Source organism: Nipponia nippon, unplaced genomic scaffold (genome assembly GCF_047370975.1).
Source record: "Nipponia nippon isolate SJK-2023a ecotype South Korea unplaced genomic scaffold, ASM4737097v1 scaffold_24, whole genome shotgun sequence".
Lineage (NCBI taxonomy): Eukaryota > Metazoa > Chordata > Aves > Pelecaniformes > Threskiornithidae > Nipponia > Nipponia nippon.
Genome location: NW_028262341.1, coordinates 1,530,149 through 1,557,358, shown reverse-complemented (window position 1 = coordinate 1,557,358; position 27,210 = coordinate 1,530,149). Strand labels below are relative to the sequence as shown.

At 36.6% G+C, this 27,210-nt stretch overlaps 1 protein-coding gene across 2 annotated transcripts in view; it reads right to left on the bottom strand.

Moving 5' to 3' along the window:
- Positions 1-27,210, bottom strand: part of XRCC4 (X-ray repair cross complementing 4) — a 189,974-nt gene that overhangs the window by 75,602 nt on the left and 87,162 nt on the right. The window contains exon 7 of one of the 2 annotated variants that reach the window (XM_087761547.1): positions 2,422-2,540. The exons of the other annotated variant lie outside the window; for it this stretch is intronic. Within the exon in view, the coding sequence (XP_087617673.1) occupies positions 2,506-2,540 (35 nt within the window). The 3' untranslated portion in view covers positions 2,422-2,505. Of the gene's footprint in view, positions 1-2,421; positions 2,541-27,210 lie in introns of those variants that run through there. 2 annotated transcript variants of the gene reach the window in all.

Genomic DNA, 27,210 nt, shown 5'->3' with positions numbered 1-27,210 from the left:
AACAACAGCACAAAAGTCTGTCAATTTTAATTTCTGTTCTGAATGAAAATTTACGTGATTCCTTTTTTGTCAGAGTAGTAAGGACTTATGAAAATTTGTTCAGATTTTCAGATATTAATGCTATCATAGGTCCCCTATATTCCTCTCAGAGCTCCCCTGTTAACAGAACAGAATTTCCTGGTTGAATTCTGCTTAACTCCAGGCAGCATGTGTTACTCCCTAGAGTTACTCAACTGAACTTCAAAATTCTACTGTCTCTCTTTAATGAAGCAGATGATTTAACTTAAAATCAGTCCCTTGCTCAAGGATCTTGCAGTTTTCTCTATGATGGTTTCTCTGGGAAACAACCAGGCTGCACATACAATTACAGCCTCTCCTGCTTCCGCCCTTGCACAGCATTGGTAGCAGATAAAACTAGACTGAAAGAGGACAAATGGGTCACAGAATGATCACCTAAAGGGCACCAGGACTGCCTGTTACAGCTGCTCCCCATACCACGAAAGAAAAAAAAACAGAAAGGGAGCAGAACTCATCACTTTAATCCTTGGCTATAGTGTAACTTCAGTAATTATGCGTTTTTTCAATCTCAGCCTAATTCCTAAGGGATCACCATAGCTGATAATAATTAGCATCTCTTTGACATTCTCAGCAGAGAGTCTCCTAAATGAATGGGTATGGAAATGAATGTGTCTCACTGATGTAGGCAATTCCTGCAAAGTAGGATTAAGTCATTCTTGACAGGCAATTTAGGAAACACCACTTCTACCTACACTAAAGTTATATTGTATATACACATTCTGGCCATAATCAGACATTTTTCATAAGAAATAGATCCATTTAGATCACTCAGAGATCCAAAATTAAACATCAGTATTTACAGTTCATGCATGTGCTTCAGTGAAAGTAACAGGAATATGTCACTCTCTTAATTTTAGGAAAACAGTAAGAACCATTTTCCATTCCCTTTGTTCTGTTCCACTTTATATTTCATTCTTTGTATAAATTTGGGTTTACTGTACTGTAATCCCCTGGGGTCTAAAGGCGTTTGAGACTTCAGTTCCATAAATTCTTTGTCAGTTATTAACGTTTATTTTTATAAAGAATATCTCCATGGGAAGTGTTTATGAAGACACATTTTAAAACAACTAGAGCAAAAAGTTTAGACCCGGCTATACCAAATTTATAAAATGTATCCCGTTCAGTAAGGAAGTTTACATTTCACCCTGCTAGACTGTATTACCACTGACAAAGAGTCCCAAGTCTTAAAGTGTAGACTTTTCTACTTGCAAAGCCAATTATTTTCCTGATGTCACCTTTTTTAAAAAGCTTTTTGAATACAATTCTTTTCTTTAATTAAAAAAGCTTATTTCAAACTTGCAGGGAAACTTATCAAGTTATAATAAAAATCTGGCTGACATATAGTTTCCTTCTCAATGATTATTTTTTGGAGACAACTCAGGTGCTCATCTGTTACCAGTTCATATCATGTTGACACTAGACAGCAAAAAAAAATCAGGGTAAATTTGACAAGCAAATAATAAGTTCGGTCAGGAAGCATGAAAAAGTCTCTTTTCATATATGAAAATACCAGAGGGGAAAAGAAGAATGCATTTTTACAAATATCTGCAGGTACTCTGAAGGAGTTCATTAATTTTAATCATCAAAACTATGATCTCTAATAGAAATCCCTCTTTTAAAAATACTTTGATGGGATATTTCAATGAACCATATGTAATTCATCAGATGAGATACTAATTTTCAATAATCCATAATAATGTGTGTTGCTAAAAATACTTTAGTAATGCCGTAATTCTAAGGAAGTCACTGGTTATAAACATTGTCAAAGTTTATGATTTATCAGTAACCCAGCCATCTTGAAAATCCTCACAGTATACAGCTGTATACTAATTATTTGTAGTGTCTCTAGCCCCTAAAAATTAGTACCTGCCTTACAATACAAAAAGAAAGCTTTATAATGTGCTCAAATCTTTCTTGACATGGGTCAGGTAGAGGCTCCATTATGAAGCGGTGAAAGCTAAGAGATTGTAATTTTGATATCTGAAACTTACTAACAATTAAAGTTGCTTTCCCGGCTTCATTTTTTATGAGAGCTGTACAGAAGCAATGGCAATGTTGGTGACTCAGATGCTGTGGTGGTTTTTGACTAGCCAAAGGCTGTTTGGTGATGAGTTAGGCTGCTCAGCCACAGCATGCCCAAGCTTTCCAATGATCCACTGAAAGTCCAGACTTACTTCATGCAGTTTTAGAAATCCTCTTCCATCTCTGACCCTTGAATATTTTTGAAACTCTGTATTAATGCTGCCTGATGAGGCTAATTTTTGTGTACCATGGTTGGATGCACCGTAGTCTAGCACACCAGCACATCTGAGTTCAGGCAAGAGCATTCAAAAGGTCGTTGTCTGAAAAGGTTTAGATGAGCTCACTGTCCCGGGTGTGACTGTTTGCTGGAGTCATTCACTGGACTCCCCTGATGTCCTCTTTGGATCATCTGTACCACCCAGGGCGGAGGTAGGAGGCTTCTGAACAGCATCCCCAGGAGACATTAAACAGCATGCAGGTCGAGTAAACAAAACAACAAAACAGACAGATGGAAGAATTAAAAACATGAAGCTGAGAAAAGCTTTGGAAAAAAATTCTAGTCTGTGATCTTTTGATTCAATGTGAGGTAGTGGAGCCCAAAGTCATTTCTCACCAGGCATGTAAAACATATACCTCATGCCTGGAATTCCAGCTGGCATCATTTTTGCTCTAGTAAGTTCTGGTGTCTACAGCTTATGTTGCCAAGTCCTAAAGAAGAGTTTGAATAATGGATATGAATAATTATGAATGATAAAAATGAATAATTACTTACCAATTTCAAATCAGTAAGAGATTATTTTGTTAACCTTTATGTAACATGGTCACCCGTAACGCTATTTAGAATGTGAAGATAAAGTAGCATAGCTACTTAAGAGCACTTTGAAACAGGACTTCTGAATTAATACTAACAGTAAAGTCTCAGACCCCTCGGGCATGCATTTGTAAGAACTATAGCTACTCCTGTGCTAACTTCTTCACTCAAAATCAGTATGTCTTGGATGGTGAAATATATAAAAGTGACTGAAAAGATCTGTAAACAATAAAGCCTTTTGACTTTTATTAATTTATTTTTTATTTCTTTGGATAAAGTGCTGGGTTGCCCTTATTCTTGAATAGTCTTTAGATGATCTAGTCTGTCTCCTGGAAATGTACAGAAAAGCTAGCACATTTAGAAGATCATCATCTTGACACACCTATTTTATTCACTAAGAACCCTTCAGAGATCATAAGGCCAGAGCAATCTGACTCTGTGTACTGAAGGTAGTTTTAAAAAACAAGTGTGAGCTGCACTCAGACCATAACCTACCCATTGCCCTGGAGTTGCACCATAGTGCTTTGAAATAGCTGGAACTTAGACTCTTATGCCACGAGAATTATTTCTGTCCCCATTAAACAATTTTTGAGGAAATCAATACAACTCAAGGGAAGCCACAGGCTGCAATAACTCTGGAAAATGTATGTTTTCATAATGATAGCATTTTATGCTGGATAAATTAGTAACCACTACCAATAACTATTGTGTGGTATCTTCTAAACTGTCTTAAGGCTTTTTTCAATCATATTATAAATTCCATTTTTTTGGGTATAGAGATTTCTACTTTGGGTTGAGCAAATATTTTAGATGGAAAAATCTAAAATAAAAACCTATTTAAACAGGAACTTTGCCTGCCCATATTTCACTATATATTAGTAAGGAAGTACAATAAACTTTAAACAAATACTACATTTGGATCAGAAGCTATATTGCTACTTACATTATTTGTAGAGCAACATAATTATGTGGTCCTATCTGTTTTCTTTGAGAGACAAAAAGACAGATTTCAAGTTTTAAAATCATTTACTCTAAAAGTTAGTGACACAAGCACTACGTCCCTCCATAAAGATATGCAATTTTAACCTTTGAACACAAAACAGAGACATTAAAACTGTCCTTACATGTGAACGTAAATAATTAATGATTGGATAGAGCCTAGTCATTCAAAATTTCATCATCAAAGGAAATATGTTGAGAAAGCATTAAATGAGTAAAAGGGAAATGGACCATCTCCTGCAGTTTATACAGTGGTTCTATATCACTAACAATAGCACTGGAAGCAGTCAAGGGTGGCTTCTTTCTCAGAAAGTTACTAACATGCTTTTTACCTCTAGTTCCCCAATTTTAATTTTGTCTACGGCTGTGGTAACTGAAAGTCACCATTACTAGTGGCGGTTTTCTAGTTAGTGTAAAATTATTTAATTTCATCACACTCCTAGGGAATATTTGTTACTTGCTGATATTCGAGTAAGACTTAGGTACCTAAGCATGGATAAATCTTCTGGAATCTATAAGCACAAGTTAAGTTTAAACATTTTTTCCCAACCCTATAATCTTCTGGCATCCCTTACAACAAATAATTTTCTAAGGATCAAAGTTATTCAATACACAGGGTCCTGCACTGCATTCAGGGGGACACGGGATCTGTTCTTCATCCTACCACTGACCTTGATGAATATCCATGCTTTGGTTCCTTGTGTGTAAACCATGAGTAATGTTCACTTGACTTTATAAAATCTCTTGACACTGAGGAATGAAAAGGATCACACAAGCCAGGTCCAAAGGATAGAGGCACCTCTGTAAATGTAAGAGCAGCTAAGAGGTGTCATTATTCCTGTAGACACCAATCATGTGCATGTGCGTAGGGACTCCAGAGGATGGAGAGGGCAAGGAGGCTAATCCTCTGTGGAGGCAACGGTGAGTCTTGGGCTGGGTAGGCATGAGGAAAGCGCCAGCTTTGTCAAGCGAGGCTCAGTCACAAATAAGCTTGCGATCTAACAGCCCAGTGAGCCACTCTGGCGGCCAATATGATTCTTTAGCATCTGAAAGATTATAAAGCATTATTATAATCTTCCAATCAATGTTGACAGAAAACAGTTGAAAGAATAAAGCCTAATTAATGCAATCAAACAGTACTACTGACAGAATCAAAGGTCATGTCAGTATTATAAACTGTGTAATTAAGAAAATAAATTTAGACACTCATGGATCAAAACTGTGGGGTTTTTTTTAATTTTTATTTTTATTTAAAGTAAACCTTTTAAAAGTAAATCACTGCCCAAAGTATTCAATGTCCTGAATACTGAAGTGAAAAACTGGGAAGTTAGATCCGACTCCAGGAGACATCCTTGGAAAAGCCCATGGTTTGCTCCAGCATCCTCTGGATTTCAGTCATGATTACCAGAAATTTTGGGTGAAGCCCATAAGATTTAGTACTGCCTTCTTTTCCATCTATTCCCCTTTCCGCTTTCTGCCTTTAGCAAAATTTGAGACAAACTGAGTGTATTGTGGTGACTGGTAAAAGGAGGTCATTGCCCAGAAAGTGACTATACAAGATCCTTGACAGAATTATAAAAAAGTCTTGACTTCTTCCTTCTGAAAGATTGTTTCATGAGAAGCTCGTGCCCCTTCCAAATCACCCTGCTACAGAAGGGATTTTTAGAATACTTATATTGTGCTTTTTGTATGTATATACCCCTTTTCCAAATTTAATATGCTTGAGATCGTATTTTTCTATTGTATATTTTTTAATTTTGTATAACCAGCTGATACACTTCCAAACTCTGGCATACATTTTCTAATGTTTGCTGTGAAACAAGCAAGCTGACCTGAGGACTCAAATGTTATTCACTAGGAACAAAGTTCTATTTACACCATCAGCTTTCTGGACCCATTTATTTCTATTGAAATTAATATAAAACCTCCACTAAATAAAAGACATACCATGAATATTATCCACAAATTGCTGGTAGCTACCTGCTTTTTTCACCGTGTTTCTAAAAGGCTTTTCATGCTGTGAATTTAAAGACAGCATTTAAGATGTCATTATGGCATGTCTTTATGTACAGCTACCATTAAGGTCTTTATAATGGATTCAGAAGTGATGAACATAGAAGGTGCATGTGTCTCAGTCAGACATGACATTAACATTTTTACAGCAGATGCGCTGGCACAATTTCAATCAACATCACAGGATAATTTTGCTGTGGAAAATTCTACAGGTAATTTTGGTTACTCTAAGAGGTTCTGAGAATATATTTAAAGAAATTTAAAGATCTCAATAAGTACTTTGAAAGCAGCAATACATTAATATTTATTACAACATTTACTGAGCAATGAACATGGAATCAGATCATGTACAAGGCATTAATATATGATGAACAAAAAATTATCAATCAACATGTCTCAATCAGAATCAAGACGCTGGTTTAATCTATAACAACTTCTATTTAGATGTTTTTAAACACAATGCAGTCTGTAAGACACATACATAGCACAATTTTAACTTTTATTCATTATTTATTATTCATTATGAATGGATCATAAAACTTATGATAGGATTCAAGACCTGTGTTTACATTCTGACTTGGGCTGTTTTTCTTCATCAGGTCCCTGGACATCTGCAGGGCTCTCCTGATCTGGCTGGGCTGTACACATGTGCAAAGGTCACCACTAACAGACCACAGCTGAAGATGTAGTTAGAAAGGAGCTCAACTTCAGAAGCTTTAACCTACATCATTAAACCATCTATGAAACACATTGTTATTGACAAGCTGGAAGATGTTCAGAGAAATTTTAAAGGGTAATGGTGAAAATGAATGGCAAAAGACTATGGCAAATAGCCTGTCGCCAAGTTAATCAGACAATAGAGATGCACAGCCAGGATGCAAGATGAAGTAATTTTGTGGTATGATGGTAAGAGTCACAGTCAGACTCGTTACACAGAACTGGCTTTGTTCCCCTGGGATCCACTAACTCTGGGATAGTCTTTCCATATGGCAAAAACTCCACTCCTCAGTAAGAAAAAACAGGATCACGCCCTGAGCTGTGTTAATGTTCCATGTATCCTTCCCCAGACAATGTCCCTACAAGTCACCAGGGCCAAGAGGCACCATGCAAATTTTTTATTAAAATGGGAATGACAGGTTTTTGATTACCTAAATCACCAAACCCACTTCATAACACAAAACAACACGTGTTCAAGCCTAGGAAACATATAATAGTATGTTCTTCTGATAAAGAATCTTACTACTAAGCCTTTTTGATATTCACACTAACCTTTTGCAGTGTGCAGCCACCTGAGAAATTACTTAAGGGTAGAACACAGCTTGGACTGGCAAAGCTTCATGAAATTCCTCTACCCCCCCATCAACATGCAGTGATTCTAAAAAAAAATAGGGCTATCTATATATAGGGATAATTTATGGTTGCTTAATATTTTATGCAAGCTCAAAATATCTATATGGAAGAAGAAAATACTTTTCTACATTTAATCTTTTTTGTAATTTCATTACACTGGGAAATTCTCGTGCACCTTTACCACCAAAAATTCATTTAAATTATGAAGGCCCTGTGGAGATTTAAATACTTCTTGACATTCCTCCAAAACAACAGTCACCGTAATGGTAAGGTGGTTTCATTATAAAAAGTAAGACAGTCTCCCTGTAACTAAAGAAAGCTTAGAGAAAATGGGATTTAAATACATAGGGTGTAAATACACACCCCTTTCCCCACCACAACACAGCTCAAGCCTAAGCTACAGACACTGAATTTATCAGAATAGCACTCCAGAAGATGAGTGAAGGACAAGGGCAAAAAAACCTCTCCTTTACACAGGGAAAAGACACAAGTATGTGTGCAGATCATTCAATGTAAGTGCAAAGAAATGGAGATTAATTATTTTATCTATTCTATTCTATGTGCAAGAAAAAGCAACTTTGATCATCTGTGATATAAAAGAGGTGGGGAAAAGGCAGCATGGCAACATGGATCTTATGAGAGAACTGTGAAGGCATCCAAAAATGAATTCAGCAAATGGCAATGGCAGATTAAAAACTTTTGCTTAACTAAGTAGTTAAGCAGTTCCAAAAACTGCTCCCACACTTTTAAGGAAACAGGAATAAATGACATATACACTGCTTGATATTAAGAAAAAAAATCACTATGCTAGAACCAGCAGACAATTTAACTGACTGAGTTAGACTGAAAAGAGTTTTTCCTCTGGCACCTTACTGCAGGGAGAATATGAAGGGATGATCACCGATATAAAACACATCCTAAACTCTAGCGATGAAATACTATAAAAACATGATGTCTTCAAAGAAAGAATGTTAGTGGGTTATTTCCAGCAAAATTTGCTGAAGATGTTAGAAAGCATGCATAATTTTATAATGACATTTTCTGAAGAAAAAAAAGTGTTTCAGGCTACAAAGACTTACAGAATTAAGTTCACAAACAGTAAAATCGGAATAAGGTCACTAGGTTAAATGGCTGATGTGTGGGATGACAGAAAGTCATAACAAGGTTCTATAAGCAGAAAATATTGTATCATTTGATTTTTCACTCTTTCCAAGAAAAAAAGAAATGTACAACAGAGAATCTTGGTATCATATTTTCTCACATTACAGGCTACATCTTACAAGTACTCCAGCTATCCTAAAAAGTACTATATTTGACGGCTTGATTCTTAGAAATAATAACATTGATATTATTTAATGCTAGAATCTTTGCCTTTAACTAATATTATTTCCAACCATCATAATACTTGTCTAAAAAGATGTTTGAGAACCTGTAATTTTCTTTTTTTTCAAATGGATTAATTATTACACTGGTATAGCTGACTTGAAAAATAATTAAAATCACACAGAGTTCCAAATCAGATATTTAAAGAAATATTTTCTTTCCTTGTCTGTTCAAGTTTAATCCGGGAAGTCTTCACAGTACTGCACTCAGTCCAATGGTCGCTGGTACTGACTGTTATTTTGGCAGCATGCCACCCAGGAAGACCAGCTCTGATTAGACTACTCGTGGAAGAGAATACTATGCAGAAGAGTAAAAATGTCAGAATGAAGTTCAAAAGCAGAGAAAGATACAGCTAATCTTTGCCCATGTATACCCTGCTGTGCACAACACCCTCTTTGTTGATCAACAAAAAACACATTAAAATATCCAGGACTGGGCACAAAATACTAATGTGAATAACAGCTGTTAAGATGACTAACACTTTTATTACATATTCAGAATTGAACAATCTGGCCAGAAACTGAGCCAGAATAAACCAGAGTAGCCTCTCTGGAAGTTAATGGAACTATAATGAATTACACCAATTGAGAATTCAGAGTATTATTCTGGGATAGCTCGCTGGTGAAATACACAAAACAAAGCAAAAGACTAATTGCATGCTGTGCATGAACACAGTCATTTTAAATTGTATTTCCTGAAAAGGCAGATGAATAATATAATTACCTGAGAAACACCTGGAATCCTTCTTAACTGTTTTTTCTCTAGTAAAAGCTGCACATAGTAATTTTGTACTTTTTTTTTAAATTATACAAAAGGGTTTACAGTTGATTCCTCTTTTCTTTGCCCACAAGCTCTGAATTAGCAAGGAAAAAAGCATCACCATGACTATTCTGTAAAACATTCAGTTTTAACTCGTTAACATACCATACCTATCCCAGAATATGACATTCCATTAGATACAATAAATCTTTCATAACCTTGGGAAAGTCAGACTTGTGTGACCAGACCAGCTTGAGGAGGACATTCCCAGATGCTACAACGGGCTCCAAGTACCATGCAGCTAGCTGGTCCCCAGATTGCTGTTAGCCTGCACAGTTGCATATCAAGGCAGCCATTTCAGAGCCTCTTGTTTTGGTGGTGTCCTGGTTTCGGATCGGATAGAGTTAAACCAAAACAGGTGACATAAAAAGGGAAATGCTATGTACCTTCATGGTTTAGTCTCCGTAGCCTTTACTACAAAAACACCTTTTATTCTTACTAAAACTATTTTCTGTTTTTACTAATAACAAGAACTGTGTTGATCTTGTTATCCAAGGATATCTAAGGACAATAAAGCCACCCCCTCTTTACCAGAAACTGCACTCAGAATCTTTCCTACCATTAATCACCAAACGAGTTCAGTGGCTTAAAGAGCTGCTTTCTCCCAGACAAGGATTTTAAAGTTCCTCAGATTCACGTGCAACAAGGGGACAATTTGTTCCAAGATGCGGTTGCGAATTAAAGTGTCAGTGTATTTCTGAATGGCAACAGCAGCAGCATGGATCCAGCCTGAGAAGTCGGGAGACACAGGCAGTTCAACTCTGGAACACCAGACTGCTGGAAGGAAGGGTTTGTTTTTTGTTTTGCCTTCTAGTTTCCTACCCCAGACACAGGATACAGATATATCGCACAGGTCAGGGTTAATACACTGTCACCGAGATAAGGGTCAAGACTGACTGAATCAATGGCTCCTGTCAACAAATGTGATTTCACTTTTCTGATGTACTAGAGTATTTTAGCAAGCCACACTAAAGAGAGAGGGATGAAGTGGGAAATCGCTTACACTCACCTAAAAGCAGTGCCATTTTCTCCTGTCTAACATCCCATTTTGTAAAAAAAATAAAATGAAAATACAACTTGATCTGTCCTTTACTCCTGCTACTCCTTGCTGCAGAAAGATGGAGCGGCACAGAGTGAAACAGGCACAGTTCCTTCCTTCAAGCTCATAAAAAAGCTGCAAAATCCCTAATCTGTACCACAAATTTATTACCTTGTCTCATACCAGAAGACAGGAACTGTGGGTTCTCCCCTTGCCCTGCTAAGGCCCATCTCCCCGAGATGGTGCGGTCTCCCTGTGCCCACTCCTCTCCTTCCAGCCGAACAGAGACTTGCTGCCAGTCTCCTGCCCAGGGGAAATTTACCAGCGAGTTATTCTAAGGCAGCTTTGCATTGTTTATGAAGGGAAAATTCTCCTCAGTAGACAAAGACACAACCCTACTAGGGCTGTAGCTTTAGAAAACTATTAAAGTAATGTATTTTAGCCATAAAATATAAACATCTCCTGAAAGTGCCTGCTTATCTGGATGCTCAGTACAGCTCTTCAATGTCTATGCCACTTCAAAGAACAGAGGAACATTCGCAGAGTTGGCCTTTCTCTGCACATAAAAGGAACTTCATTCCCCCAAACATTAGCCAAACCTCAAGCAAGGCATACACCGAGGGATGATATACTGCCTACAATAGGATGACTTTATTTCTTCTGTCCTTAGTTATCCTGTCTTGAGGGATAAGCAGGGAAGTAATAAATCACCTCCTCTCCTTAGTTCTCCAAAGCTTAATGAATACCTCCTCAAAGGTCCAGCATGAGGTGGACAAGACTCTCACTCTCTCGTGACGCAGTGGGAATGATGCTTGTACCCAAAGTAACATATGGTTTCCTGCCTATTATTTTTCTAGATTATCAAAATTTAATTATGCTACAAAGCTAATCAGGAAGTTCTCAGACACTTAAACAGCTTTTTGATCTTCACATGCCTAGAAAGGAGTTTTTTTTTCACTAGGCAGTTCCTGAACCAAATGTTGTAATAGAGTTAAGAATAAGCCATCAGTAAGTAGTTCAGTAGCACAGAAAGTAATATAATTCACTCACACAAGTGCACAAATGAAAGGCCAATCACAGTTTTGACCTTGCTGATGCTTCCTGAAAATGACTGACATCAATCTCATGGTCCAAATATCTTAAGGATAGCTTGAAAGCACTCATAGTCCTTAAAAATTCTCCAGTGAGAATCTTCTAATCCTTGCCCTGTTTCACAGGCAAGAGACTCCTGACATGATAGGACTCATGACAGAGATCCGATTTTACCCTTGATTTGATGTAGTCAATGTCATCATCCTGCAATAATTGGGGTCAGCTGCTCAGAGTAATGGTTAGCTGTGCAACACCTTTCATTTCTTTCTCAAAAAAATCAGTTTAGATGCAGGGAGGTGGGAAATCGAAGATCACATTTCCATCATTTATGACTCCCCCCCATCTCTGATCACAGGGAAAAGACAGATGTATTCATGACACATGTGCAAAAAATCTTTATCAAGTCCTTGGTGGCCAGAAGCACTTTTTACATGTCCCTAAAAGCTATAAGCCTCAACCATTTCTTGGAAATATAAACTAGAAATTCCAGAAAGAAAACAGATCTCTGTTCCCCGCTTTGATAAAAAGATAAGACATGCTCATATGAGAAGCCTCCTCTGCAAAAGCTAGGTATAAAATAGCTTATCCTTCCTGGGCACCTGGAGAGGATGTGTATTTAATTTTCTTCTGTATCTTGATGGCAACTTGTGCATGTTGAGTGATTTGTTAATATTCTCAGAGCTTACAAAGACTAAGTTCCTAAATTTCACTGGTTAATGATATGGTTTTAAATATGAGGGATAAAAAACAACAAAATAAAATAAAAATAGGGCACATCATATGAAAATGAATGACAGCACAGTGTAGTGATTGAAAATCCATTTAATCTAAAGGTCTATCTGCATTTTACATCTAACCAAAAATTCCCAAGTTCTATATCTTCTCTATAATTCAACATCAGAAGTGGAGCTGCTCTGTCACTGTGTCAGTTCAGCTTTCTACACAGGCTCAAAGTCTTGGCTATCAAACAGTCCAATATAAAAGCAACTGTAGCTATACTTGTCCAAAGTGATTGTATTTCAACAGCCATAATTACCAAAAAGCTAAGCAGATGTTCACCTAACTTACCATCACCCTTCCCTTGCCATTAAATCAACAGCCAAAGGCATTCAATTAGATCAGCAGTGAATTCGCTTCTGTTCCTGTGCCATTTGCTCAAAAATTGACCATTCATACTTTTTTCTCCTTCATCCTCTATTTACCTCCAAATCTTTTGACTTTCTTGCATGGAGGGTGCTCTTCAGTGGTGTTCCTCCTCTGCTTGTGAGCCATGTGTTATACCTCCTTTGACCCCCATGGCTGCGTACTTGCATTGCTTTGCAGTAAGCCAACTGGCCACTTCAGTAATATTCCTGAAAATCCACCACTTAGCTCTTATGTGTTACTCCAACACACTGAAGACAAGAGTTTTAACTAATATAAATCAGTAATAAATATATAAAAGGTGTGCAGATGTGGCACTTAGGGACATGGTTTAGTGGGAGTTGGCAGTGTTAGGTTTACAGTTGGACTCTATGATCTTAAGGAACTATTCCAGCCTAAATGATTCTATGATTCTGTGAATCACCATTCAGTTACCTGAGCATCTGGCTCTGATAATTCAGTCAGAGACCTAAAGTCGATGGTTAAGTTGGGTGCTGTATCCCCATGATAACTCGCCTTTTAACAGTATAAATTTATTTTAAGAAATAGGGCTAAGCTATGCCAGTGAGAATTTTCTCTTTAAAATCAAGGCAGGTGACAATACTTGAGTTGACCTTTTTGCCAAACAGAACAAAAAGCAAAGCAGATATAATTTATGAGCAGCTTCAACTGGAGGACAAGTATCAACATGTTTTTAATATTCTGCATAAAGGACCATTTCTCAGCGAGCAGCCACACAAACAAGCAGCAGTGTTTTGCAGGGAGGTTTATTAAGCACACCTTGCTACATGGTTTAAAACAAGTGAGCACTGGGAATTGTGACTCAGATTTGCTGTTGTCAAGTGAGGAAATGAGGAAACTGAGTCTTCAGGCAGCCTACAATCAGTCTCAGTTAAAGCAAACTGTGAGTAAGTGACAGACCTTCGCCAAGGAACAAGTAATGGACTGAATGCTCTTAATGCTAATTTGAACCAAGGAGCAGTGTTTGAATAAGCTGTGGATAAGGATTCATCTTTGGATACAGAAGAAAGCTGATGCCAAGCAATTAATATAAGTGACGTTTCACAGCAAATAGAGAGGCAGGTGATTTTTGTCAAACAAAAGCCCTTGTTAATAAGCTTTGTTTAGCACTAGGACTAAACATAAAATGAACTGTTACATGCTGTGTTGCAATTACAGGCCCAGAAAAGCAGCCAGGTAGAAACCATAGAGATTGGAGATCTACACACAATTCTGTTTTGCAGATTTTGAGGGATTTTTTTAAAAAGAAATTGGCCAAGAAAATTATTTACTACCAAGTATCCTGTTCATATTGTACATCCATTTCTTTCTTTCCCATATCAATACACTATTTCTGAAAAGCCTGAGAGAAAATGCTACAAACCTTTCACATTTAGAAAACAGGAGTCATTGGAAGCCAAGAACAAAGTATCTTAATTAACAAAGGACATCCAGTGGCTCACAAAATGCAAATGCTTTGGAAAAATTGCATTTCCATGAGATTTTTCCAAGGTGCACTTACTGCACACGATCTAGCAGTTAGATTCCCTGTCATATAGCGTCTGTCTATGCATGCTGTTTCAAACACGAAAGCATACATTTTGCTATCTGCTTCATTTACATTCCCCTTCGCATACACTGATCAATGATGCAAGAAGCCAGTGTCTCACTTCTCAGAGATGTGTCCCAAATCCTTTCCCTTTTGCTATGAGACATATTCCTTCCACGTCTCTTAGGCCACAGGGTAACTTCAGGGAAGTGTTTTTATTATGCGCTTTCTCTCTTCACCTCTTAAAGAAAAAAGACTGAGCAGTGCAGCTTTCACTTTCATCAAAATTCTAAAAGTCTTGTTTGAATTTAAAGATTGCATATAAAATGTTTTGATGCTTTCAGGAGTGGTGGGCTACTAGTGAATCATTTAGTTACTGATACTGTTCCTAAAACAAAGTTTTATGTGTAACTAAAGAAGTTAATATTTGGTGAAGTGTAATGGAAGTAAACTACTTTTGAGTAGAGAATAGACAACAGATTTATTTTGCATTTAAGTTTTTGCATATTTTTTTTCAGATTACTTTAATGTCTTCAGCAAATGAGCTGCATTCACAAAACACAGAAATGGCAGAACAAAATTAAAATAATGTTAAGCAACTGAGAGTGCCCAGAATGCCAACACCACCCTTTTGCAAGAACTCCTGGAGGTTACAAACAGGTTAACCCCTTTGTTTCACACAGTGTTTCTCAACTCCTGCTCCAAAGCCTTCGATTGCCTGCCTCATATGTTTCCCAGGAAAGGTCTTAAGGAAATTGCTGGCAATCAGATACTCATGACCTAACCCTTCTCTCCCAGGAACCTAAGTAATGAGTATCCTTGTGAGAATTCAACTATGGCTATAGATTAAAGAGCTATTTTCTCCTGACTGAGACAACAGCTCACAGTATGGCTGATCCCAAACAAGCATTGCTTTTGCCTTATTGAATTGGAGACAGTTGCAGTTTGCAGGATCAGCAGATGGAAATCTAGGGACAGCGCTGTATAAGCAGAAACAACAGTTTAGCCAAGTAAACAGACCTGGAAGATCCAAAGTCACAGCTGCTGCAGCAGAGCTGAGCTTAGCAGCCACAGCACTGCTAGAAGGTGTTCTCGTACAAGTTGAGTTTATTTCTCCATTTGAAACAAATAGGTTCGTTACAGAGACAAAAATTAATTTACTGCCATGAATGGGTTAACTAATGACTATTGATTGATTAATTAATGAAATCATGGAAGTTACTTTGGTCATTCTTCAAAGTTGAGATTAGTAGCCATCAGCACAGTTGCCAATGAGGTGCTTATTCACTTTTGTGCTAAGAACATTTAATATTTTTACTAAATAAAAAATAAACTCTCATCTCAAACTAAACAAAGGAATGCCCTGGCTGTAAAGTGGGAGGCATTTGAAATCAGCATAGTAAACTGGTTTTCTGCCATGGACATCAATGCTGCAGACTAATTTGTTTTGGTTGTGTTTTTGAAATGATTGAGGCAGTTATTTGGTTAAAAGAAGCTAAGAAATACTAGTATGGAATAACTGGCAATTTTAAATTTTTGTTACAGTGTTAATATATTCCAAAATACTGGTATATATAAATGTATGCTAATGTACCTTTTTCATTTTAATTATGTTAATTTTGGACACAATTGATATCTACACAAAGGGCTAAGCCCTATATTCTAACCCACATTCCTTAAAAAGACAGTTAAAAATGGGCACAAATTTCTAGAACAATGGGTACCGAGCAGCTCACTGAGCATCCAGATCTTGTTTGTATGAAAAGAGTGACAGTGTGTCTTTTTACATGCTGACAGAATTGGTTATGAGTTATAAATGAGCATTAATGACATTTTTATAAGCTACAAGGGAAAAAAAGGTTAGCATCTTGTCTACAGGGATACCTTCTTGGGAAAGGTGAATTACTAGGTTTAAATTTGTGAAGAATACAAAAGAAGGCCCAGTGATTTCAGCATGACAATTAGTCCCAGGTGATTAAGATCGCACCTACTAACTGCTGTCTCACAGGAATATGAGAAAAGCTGTCACTAGGTAAAGACTTGTGAACTGGGGATGAAAAGTGCAGAAAGACTAATCCATCTCTGATCATACTTTTATTTAAAACTACCCTTTTTAAAGAAAAGTTAGATCTTTAGCTTCTAAGACATATTCAGGGTGTCATATTCAGGATACGCAGACACATATCACCATTTTATCTGAAGACATAGATTAAATCTCTATCCGAATGCTAACTACAGTAAAAATGGTCCTGGTTTAGAACATATACTGCAAAATACTAGAGAGTGGGTGAAGCTCTGAACCTCATGAGTTGCCATTTTGCTCTTTACAGAGAGTTAGCAGTTGTCACGTTATATGTGTCATACCAGAGTAAAATAAATCAAATGTATAAACAACTATGTAAATAAAATGAGGCATTTTGTAAGCATGAGGAAATACATTTTCTGTTTCAGATATGCTGGGTTCTAGTCTCCACCCAATTAAAAAAAGCAGAAGACAGTTTACGATACATTTGATTTGGCATTGTATCTTTTGTTCTCTTGAATTTATACAGTAAGTCAGAAAACTACTAAGATGCTGCTGACAGCTCCAGTTTTGAAAATGAATCTCCTCCATCAGCTCACATGTGAGTACGCTGTCTTTCAGAGTGTGTAACTTCACATTTGATTTCCTTGAACACAGGCTTTGTAATTGATAGCTTCTTTATGAGATCATTTGGCCTGTTGTATGTAAAGAAGCATAAATCAACAAGCTCATGTTAGTCTTTAAAAACTAGCAGAATATAGCAAAACACACTATAAAAACTGGAGTAATAATTAGACGTCATTTGCCTATTGTCTCTGAATTATTTTAAAGCCATTTTTTTCCTTCCAAGTTTTACAAATGCCTAATATTCTACATGAAACTTGTGTATATGATGTATATAGTGTTATGCAGATTGAGGAAAAGGGTCCTGGAGGAGAGCCTTTCACCTTAAAGATGAAAAGGAACTTCTCAGTTTTCCAGTACAATGATCAACAAAAAAACGCTTTCCAATAAATTTGGCATCATGCCAAGTTATTTCTGTGGAATTTGTGTATCAGTTAGAGCTATCATTCAGAGCTTCTATCCATTAAAGCAACTTTTTTTCTAATAAAATTTTATCACCTTACCCTCAGTATCTTTTAGACTGATCTATCTGCTATTTTAAGAATTAAAGCTAGAGGACAAATAGGGAAGTGATTTTATGACAGCACCTACTACTTGAGATGGACATAAATAACAAAATTATCCAGTAAATTAAGCAGGACAGAAGAGGAAAGAAGGAGGGAAGAAGAAAAAAAAAACCAAACACACACAAAAAGTTTAGGGGAGTATTACATTCATGACTTTTAACTCACAGAGCAAACGGATTTCCGTCTTCTTAGTCAAAGGCTTTTTAAAGGATTAAAAGAAAATAAAATCCTTTTCTATTCTTATTTTATATAGTATGAAGATTTTGCATTTCTTTAGATGTAAACTATGTTTCCAATCAAGTATTCACTGGGTTTGAAGAAATAAAAAAGGAAGCAAATCCAAACAGCGAAACAAACTCTTAAATCTAGCAAAGACCTACCAGACTCACAGTGTGAAGTTTAGTTGAGAAAATTTCAAGTTAAAAACAAGGACACATGTTTTACCCTGGAAAAGCAATAAATCAAGGAAACAACCATAGGTTATAGTGCAATCTTCGGCAACCCAGCTTTTAATCAAGATAGGCTGTTTGCTCGAATGAGACATTGTAATACAGTTGGGAAGTAATTAAGATAATTATTACAGTGAATGTTACACAGGTGGCCAGAGTAAATGCCCTTCCAGCATTTTGTCAGAGAGAAAGCAACATTCAAAATTCAGAACTGGAAGCTTATTACTGTGAGAAAAAAAAAAAAAAATCAATGTGGGTAAACAGCCATGGAAACTTTTGATTACTTGAGTCATTACCAGCCATGACGAAACACACATGAAACATTAAGTTTAAGAAGACAACGTACAATATATTCATCTCAAAGTGAGAAGAGCTGTTATAAAACGTGCAACAGCCACAGGTCTCAAGTCATACCAGCAAGCTTAGCTTGAATGTGCTGCTCATTAAACACTCTGGTCTGGAAGAATCCGCAGTATCCGGGCTTTGTTGGTTGCCACTGATATGCAGCCTATTCAATAGCTGAAGATAAGGGCTTTTATCCTAATGTTCAGGATTACAGAAACTTGCTATCAGTACCCCTGCAGGAACCATTTTTCTCAAGAACTAATACTTCCCTTTGATGAAAGAATACTTCTCCAAGAGCTAGATACTGCTAAACCCAAGATCAGCTCTTCTAAAGTACATCCATATTTCCAAGAGGGAAGGGAATACAAATTTATTGTGTTATTTGCATGTGAATTGTTTCATTTGTTTTCAGCATAACACGAAGTATACTTAAATATTTTTGATGTCTTTTTTTCCTCTCTGAATTGCATGTCTATATAAAACCATCCAGGCACCAAAAGCAAATACCTAGCTTTGTAAACATACACAGGAAAACTACCATAATAAATGGTGTGAACTGAATACAAAATAAAAAATTCCCATTAAATTAGATCTGATTATTATTTACACTAAAAGGAGTTAAACCATAACACTTACGATAAAGTAAAACATCCTTTTAAAAAAAAAAAAAAAAAAGAGAGAAAAAGAAAAATAAAGGCGGGGGGGAAGAGTCTGGCTCAGTTTTACCTTTCCAGAATAACCCCCAGGAGAAGTAAGCCTCTGACTGTACCTTCTGGTGACCAATTTATGACCTGCAACTCAAAGAATCGTTTAGAGTACGCATGTAGTGTGAAGTTCATAATGAAACTGTGATAGGGCGGTTTCATTGGCAAGTTTGCATAGATGAAAATACAACACTATTGTCACTGTACATTGCATTTGGTAATTTCTAAGGTCCATAATACATGTATTGAAACATATTTTCATATAAGAAGAATAATTATTGCTAGTTCTTTTAATTACAACACATCCCAAAAGGACCATTACATTGGATACTAAGCAAATACACACAGAGACTGTGACTTAAAAGCACAAGAACAAACAAAAGTGTTAGAAAGGGGATTACCCCAGGCAGGTTATTGATGAATGGCAGAAGTTTCCTATTTACCTGATAAGCAGTTGTTCTTTAACTATTTATTGAAGGAGGATGAAACAGAGCAAGGCTGTTTGTGGTACTGCCCCAGCACCACTAATGCTATAGTTTCACAACTGATGAATTACATTCTCAACCAATGGGTGTTGAAATAGGTCTTCTGTAGTTCATGAAGAAGAGAAAACAAAGAAAGGGTCCCACTGAATTAGTGTCATCTTGTAGATGGTCAAGTTACAAGATTTTGCAAAGGAAACAAGTATCAGAATGTGCACGCTCAGTGCAAAAGTGCCTTGACTCACAGAATTTATGTCCAGCTCTGCTCTAATTACAGCCTGTTGGGTACACATCAAATTGGTGTGAAATATGAGCAAGAACACAAGTTGGCTCTACATTTCGTTTACGTGTCCCATAGGAACATGTTGGTACTCTACATAAATACAATGAAGATTTGTTATCTCTGTCTATTGCTGCTTAATACTTTCAGGCTCTCAAGCTGTAGCAAAGTATATAACACATTTTGAAGAGAAGTAGAGGGAACATTAGAACTCCAGCAAGCCACGTACAAACATACAGATAGTTTGCTTCATTAGGGGGAAAACCTGTTTATTCATGGAAGAAGATAAAATTTATAAAGATACTGCTTCATTAATAGATTTTATTTTGACTTTTTTTTTTTAATGACTGGAACTTTGTTATTTGTTCCTCTTTGCATGGATATATTAAAACCAAAGAAAAAATACAAAATAATTCCACCTCATTAGAAATGTACGCCGCTGAACTGTTTAAACTAGCTTTGTTTTTAAGTGGAGGAAAAAAAACAACCCAGTATTCATGGAACTGCATTAAGCTTGGAATTTCCAGCTTGCACTGGAAGCCATTCCAAAACTGGAGTCTTACAATTTAACTTAAATCTGATAAAGACAGTTAATTCAATGATTTAAGCAGATCTTTAATTACACTTCAAAAAATTTTACAGCTCACCAAGGAAATAAAGTTCCTTCATATGTAACATTTAGTAATATGTGGATAATACACTAACAAACATTTTTTAATTTTATATTAGTCAATGCTGTTGCACCTAACCTGGAGTGTGGTCATTAGGCATTCCACTTTTTTGGTCAATCACCAAATTTAGTAATCTGCAACAGTCTTATCAAAGCATAAATCCATTACAATTATATCACTGTTATTATGTTACTTCACCGAATAAATAATGACTCATTTAGACCCAACCACATTCAGTTACATCACTTTATATATTGAAGCATGTACAATTAGAAGGTGTTGCAGAGGTATAAGCAGTTTTGATAATTTTCATAGTACTATTTTAAAGTAATACCTTATTAATCCCTCTTAGTCCAATACTCATAACAAGATTTTTAAAGGGACATGAAACATATTGATATTTGTGCTGTAAATGTGTTTTGACCATGGCACCTGGTATAACACAGAGGCAAAGTAGTTTGGCAACCACAAATGTTTTACAGGCATAAAACCATCTGGTTATGAAAAAAAAAAAAAAAAAAAAAAGGATCAATATCAAGTTTCAGAAAAAAGGTATCTACAGCTTTAAGGGAAAGGGAAATGAGATTATTCCTTGGGATGAACCATTTCCAATTATAGCTTGACAAAAAAAAAAAATAACATAATAGTTTAAGCCTGAAGTCAATTAAAATGGCCAAGTTCTAAAACTCCTTAAAATAGGCTTTAAAAGAGAAGCCTTCACAGATGGAATTTTAACTGCACAGCACAGTCAGGTGCTGTTATAATAGGCATTTTTTTTAAAAAACTTTGATCAAAGCTTATTATCCAGCAGCATCAAGTCATCGGTGGTTTGGACTACACAAGAGTACTAATTAAATTTAAAGGGCCATAGCGTCCTGAAGGCACAACATGTAATCCCCAAGGCAGAAACTTGAATGAAAGGGATGAGAACGTTTGCATAGTAGAACAGTGGAAAATGTCAAGGTGCTTGCTCTTATTTATTTTGGGCATTATAACGAGTTTATTAGAACCAATTTTGAATCTGTGCTCATGATCAAACATGTAGAAAAGTATTAGCATTTAAAGTCTGAGGATTCACTTAATATGGAATATTTCCATACACGTGGCAAGAAAAACAGAACGTAAAATTTCATTTAATCCAACAGGCCAGATCATGAGATCCTTCCTTACCCCAAGGAGCAGTAACTTCCACCGATTTCAGTGTGAAATATGACTAAGGAATTCATGGGCAAGAGAAAATAAAATAGAGAGAAAGCAAGCTGACTGTAAATTGGTGCCCAGTAGCCTTGTTTTGTCTACAGGCAGCCACATATAATAGCATTATAACTGAAAATAACAATAATAAATTGTAAAATAATTTCTTCCATTGCTTATGTCCCACCTGCTATATTATCCTTTATATTTATTATAGATTTCAGTATATAACATCTTTTCCTGCAGTTTCATCGTATACCTGGGAAGCGAAATAATATTCTCGTCTCTGGTCATCTTCCAGACTCTGTGAAGAGGGAAATTATTACACTTCATCTACCTTTCAAGCTCCAGGGAAGGAAGCAGAAAGGGTGAATGTTTATCCAATCCTTACTCCTATTTTAAAAGCTTCCTGACATATGGACCACTAAGGTATTTTTCAGTTAATAAAAGGGTTTCATTTGTATGACAAAGACATGATTGTTAATCATGATATCAAATGATGTTTTCTTAGTCTCTTAATCTTACTGTCATTTTAGATCCACTAGGAGAAAAGATTCAATAGCTAGAGTAAATAATAACAGTAAAGTTTAGCACTGAGCAGAAGAAAGAGGAATCAGTAACAGCTGGGTTCTATTCTGTATTGTCCTTAACCAGCATAAGGGTTTCTGCATTCTAAAATGACAGCAACTTCTTACATCAGTGTGGTGGCATCACGCTGAGTCACCAAGTCACTCTTGTGGGCTAAGAGAAATACAGACTGGCAATTTCCAGCCTTTTTTTTTTAAAAAAACAAAACAAAACAAAACAGGTCCTGTTGGTAACAGAACATGAAAAGAACTACAGTCTTATTTCAATCAATATCTCTCTGTAATCTTTCCAAGCCTGCTCCAGGTGCTTCTCATCTGTGCGTTGTATCATTCTTTCTACTGTCACAGGACCTAGCTGTCCCAGCCACAAATGATGACCCTAAAAATGCTAGACACCAGTCAAGCTAAACAAAATATCAGATATTTGATTAAAGAGCTGAAGTGCAAGACTACATGCAACACGTGAGAGAGGAGTGAAACAAGGAGACGGCACATCAGCAGTCTCAAGCGTGAGGCACCTGCAAAGCTGCTGGAACTTTGTTGAAGCACCAGCAATGAAAGCAACAACTATATCTGGTTTTGGTAGCACAGCTAGAATCTTACCAACCCTGGAGTAAAACAAATAATAAAACAAACCAAAAGCAACCTCCCCCTGCACCCAAGAGACATTCGTACCTCCCCATTCATGAAGAACTGCCTGACAGTAAGAGGATTTCCTTCCTGTCCCTCCTTCCAGCGCAGAAATTCTCTCAAACAAGAGCTCACAGGCATTTACAAGGACCTGGCACATCATATATAGCTACTGCTTAAGAATTTATTGAACTGCAGTGAAAGCGGGAGTTGTGTGACTTTTTCAATCTCACATTCGCAATCTTAACCAATATGTCAATTACATTTCCCCTCCATGCTCATGGCATGATGGGCAAAGCCGTTGTATAGAAAGACATACAGTATTATTTATAAAAGATGTACTATTTCTACAAGTTGTACTTCTCGTAGACATCAGTTGTTTTCTGGAGTGCTTTACACTGAAATACATACTAATTCAATTTTAATTTGTTCTGTTACAATACAAATCATTAACTACAGCAGTGTGTAGATTAGAGACAAAAACTACCATGTTTCACTTGATTTTGGCTTTAAGCTATGAATTAGATACTGCTGTCAAAAAGCAAGCCATAAATCATATCTACAAATGGTACCATCAGTGCCAAAACCCTAAATTTTTAGGTAAACTTTTAGGTTACAGGTTAACTGCTACTGTAGGAAAAAGGCCTCTACATAAAATTTATCTGAAGCTGAACAAATAAATGTAAACTCCTGCTATGCAGAGGTTGAAAACCTACCTGGTACCCTTGCTGAGAATTCATGCATGAGTAAACTCAGTTTTGTAGAAGACACAATAAATGGTTTTATTCTGCAATTCATCTGTTGTTATACAGGAAAAACTGTCATAGTAACAGTCCTTTGCAATGCCCAACATAACATAGGCTGTGTACTTCTTTTAAGTTCATGCTTACATGAACAAGATGTCTTTTTATTAAAAGCATGCCATTGTGATTTCAGTGCTGGCAGTGATGGACAGAACCCATCATAACCCACTCCAAACTGTTCCAACAGTTAATTATCCTGTCAGGGATAATTTCCCACTTTTGTCTTTGTCTAATGTTAAGTTCCAGTTATTCAAGTTCATTAAACACCTGTATCTGCTGGATGGAAAGACCATCTACCATCACATAATTTTGCAACGTAGTTTCTTTTTGACCATGAAAACAATGATCCTTTAAGATCCTTCTCAGCATTTCATTTAAATCATTTGCTAATCCCTCCACTGTTACCACCATTTTATCATCCGCAACTTGCTAACATTTTTCTTCAAATCTTGATGTCCAAACGTGGCACAGCATTGCATCAAGGGGCTAAATCACATATTGACTCAAAAGTCACTTTTGCCCTAACATTGCAAATCTGCTTATTTATTTTCACACTCAACGTCTTTTTTTTTTTTTTTCCCCTTAAATAAAGTCATTGCTGCTTCAGAGAATTTTCTGTATGGTCTTTATTTTCCAAAGTATCCTTACACTAGACCAGTGGTTCCCTATCAGGTGAGGCAGGTAGCACTGGGAAGTTATAAACTGATAAGAGGTCAGACAGAGACCAACTGAACTAACTTGAGCTAAGACCAAGCCTGTTTCCTGCAAGTCCAGGCAGGACAGTGCCACCATGCCAGAAGGGGTGCAACATGAAGCAGAGTGCAAGAGATGTCCAAGTAGCTCTTGGCTTTGCCAGCTGGGTCCACATGGGGAAGATGATGGCAAACCCTGGAGGTACCCAGCTTTACGTGGCAGAAGAAGCTAGGCAAAACAAAGCTTGAGACACTGTTGGTATTCTCAAGTGAAGTGCAGCTGTCAAAGGACTGGAAATCATTGCATTACACTGTGTTAGAATGCTCAAGTTTTGTTTATAGTTGGTGTATCACAAAATGCAAATTGGTTTATACACATTATCTTCAATTTCACACTCCTCAGATTCAAGGACTGATAACTTTCCATTTTATATTTTGAGATAGACATATTACCCCATTTAAGAATCTATTTATCATGTGTTATGTTAATTTCCATGTTCCAATTTCTTGATTAAAATGTGATGCAGCATGATATCTTATGGAAGTCAGTCTATTACTTTACTAATTTCACCTCCATGAGCCAGCTGGTAATCTCATCACAAAAGACATGAGTACCTAAGTTTTCAATCTACGGCTTCTCCATCTTTACAAAGACTGGAATTAACCATTCTTATTCCTTTTTTTTAATATTTTTCTTCATTGAGTCCTGTTCCAATATTTGCATCAGATCAACACCAGACTGATATACCCTTAACCAATTGTGCCATTTCGTGTACTTTTTCTTTTGGTAAATATTAGCAGTTTTTTTCCAAATCCCCTGGAATGCTCCCAGTGCCCCAAAAATTCTAGAAATTGCCCTGCCTCCCAATTATTGGTAGCTAAGAAAAATTTCCAGGCAGCTTTTTAAACTCTGCAGTTCAACATATCCTGACTGGCTAATTTTAAAATGTCTAGATTTCACAGCTGCTCTTTCATGTCCCCCTTAGTTGCTAGAACAGAAGTACATTATGATGCAACTACAGCTAGTTTTTTCCCCCCTAAACACAAACCAAAAGCACTGACTGAACACAGCTGCTTTTTCAATTACTACTGGTTTTTTGTCATTACACAATAACAGCTGCATATATGTTCTCAACTAACGTGAAGACTGGTCATTGGCCTTCTACCTCCTGGCCTGAGATTCTCTGCCTTTATATCATGTTGCTTTCTTCAGCCATCTCCTGCAGTTCCTACTTTTCATTTATGACAACCAGCATCAGCTTCTCGCATTAAATTTTGGACATGCACACATACAAATGCATGCTTAATATGTGTATATGTATCTGTATACACATCTGCCCTCACTTTGCTTCAAAGCAGTTTTTAAATTATGATCTTCACTCTTGATTGTGGCTTTCACCAATATCTACTAAAATATTCTTAAAAATCCTCTAATTCTCATTAACTCCTGCAACTCACACAATGACATTCCAAATCCAAAAGGAAAAGAAATGTAATATTGGACTAAAATATAGGAAAACTACAGATAAAACAGAAAAAACCCAAACATTATCTGTATTATCTTTTATGCCTTACAGTCCTTGAAGCTTGATGTACCTGAGCTTCATTATCGTCTCATGCCACTCACCCCTGAATCACTGTCTTCTTCATAGAGACACAGTCTGCCTCAGACCTCTTTTTGCATATGAAAAATCCTGGACCACACCAAGATATTCAGCTCCTATCTGTGCTTCTCCATTGTTCATGGAAAGAAAAAGCTGTGTACACAGGAAGAGTATCAACTGACCTAAGTGATACTCATTGTGCAGGTTCAAGAATGCCATTACCTTGAAAAACTTGACTGTGTTACCCAAAGGATTAAGTTTATAGTCTTCATATTATTTGCAAATTTTGCAGTTGAAAGAACTCTCTAGTCATGATCAAAATCCTGAGTGTTCTATCCCTCAAAGTCAACAGAAACCACATTTTTGTTTACAACTCAAATAAAAACAAAGTTGCTATTTTTTTCTATAACATTGATCAGTCCAGTCCCTCATGATTGCCTGAGTAGGGGGCATGTGTCTGTCTCAAAAATCCCACTGATCTAATTAAGTCCTATTGAATCTAGCAAAAGAATCAACACCTTCCAGTTCCCTTGCCTTTTCACTAAATGTAAACTATTTCTCCCCACATTACCTGAACTGACCAAATACCACTTGAAAGCAAAGATTTCTGAACTGAAGAGCATAGTATAATACAAAATAATTTCTTTCCATAATTGCAACTTTCTACATTTGTCTGGAGCTCTGTCTACTTTACATTATATTAGAAACTCCTCAACAAACAGGCTCATATGAGTTACATAGCTGAATATCCCTGGTATCAGGGTCTTGAACAGTTCTGGTTCCCAGTATGCACAGTAAACAGTTGTAATAAGTTGTTGTCTTGATTACCTTTACCTATGGTGGAAATAGAAAGCTCCAGTGAGAGAACCCATAGCAAACTTTGCACACCTGAAGGGAAGTTTATAATAGCTATATGGCAAGTATCAATGCAGTTTTAAAACTTTGATAGCATTTGTCCTGCATATTGCTACTAGTTTGCCAACATATAGCAAAATTTCTGATTCACAGTTGTAGCATGGGCAACTGCTGTATTCCATACAATTTACAAGTCTCTAGTCCTGGAAAAATTAGCCAAATTAAGTTTCATGAGCACCTTCGTGAGGCCAAAAATTCACTGACAAATTAAAATTAATTCTGCTATAAATACATTTTTATTCCATTTATGCACACAGGTCTTTTTATAGCCATTAAACCTCCTCTCTTTCCCCTTTTTAAACACTATTGAAACTGCCAGGAACTACATTAGACATTTTAGCAA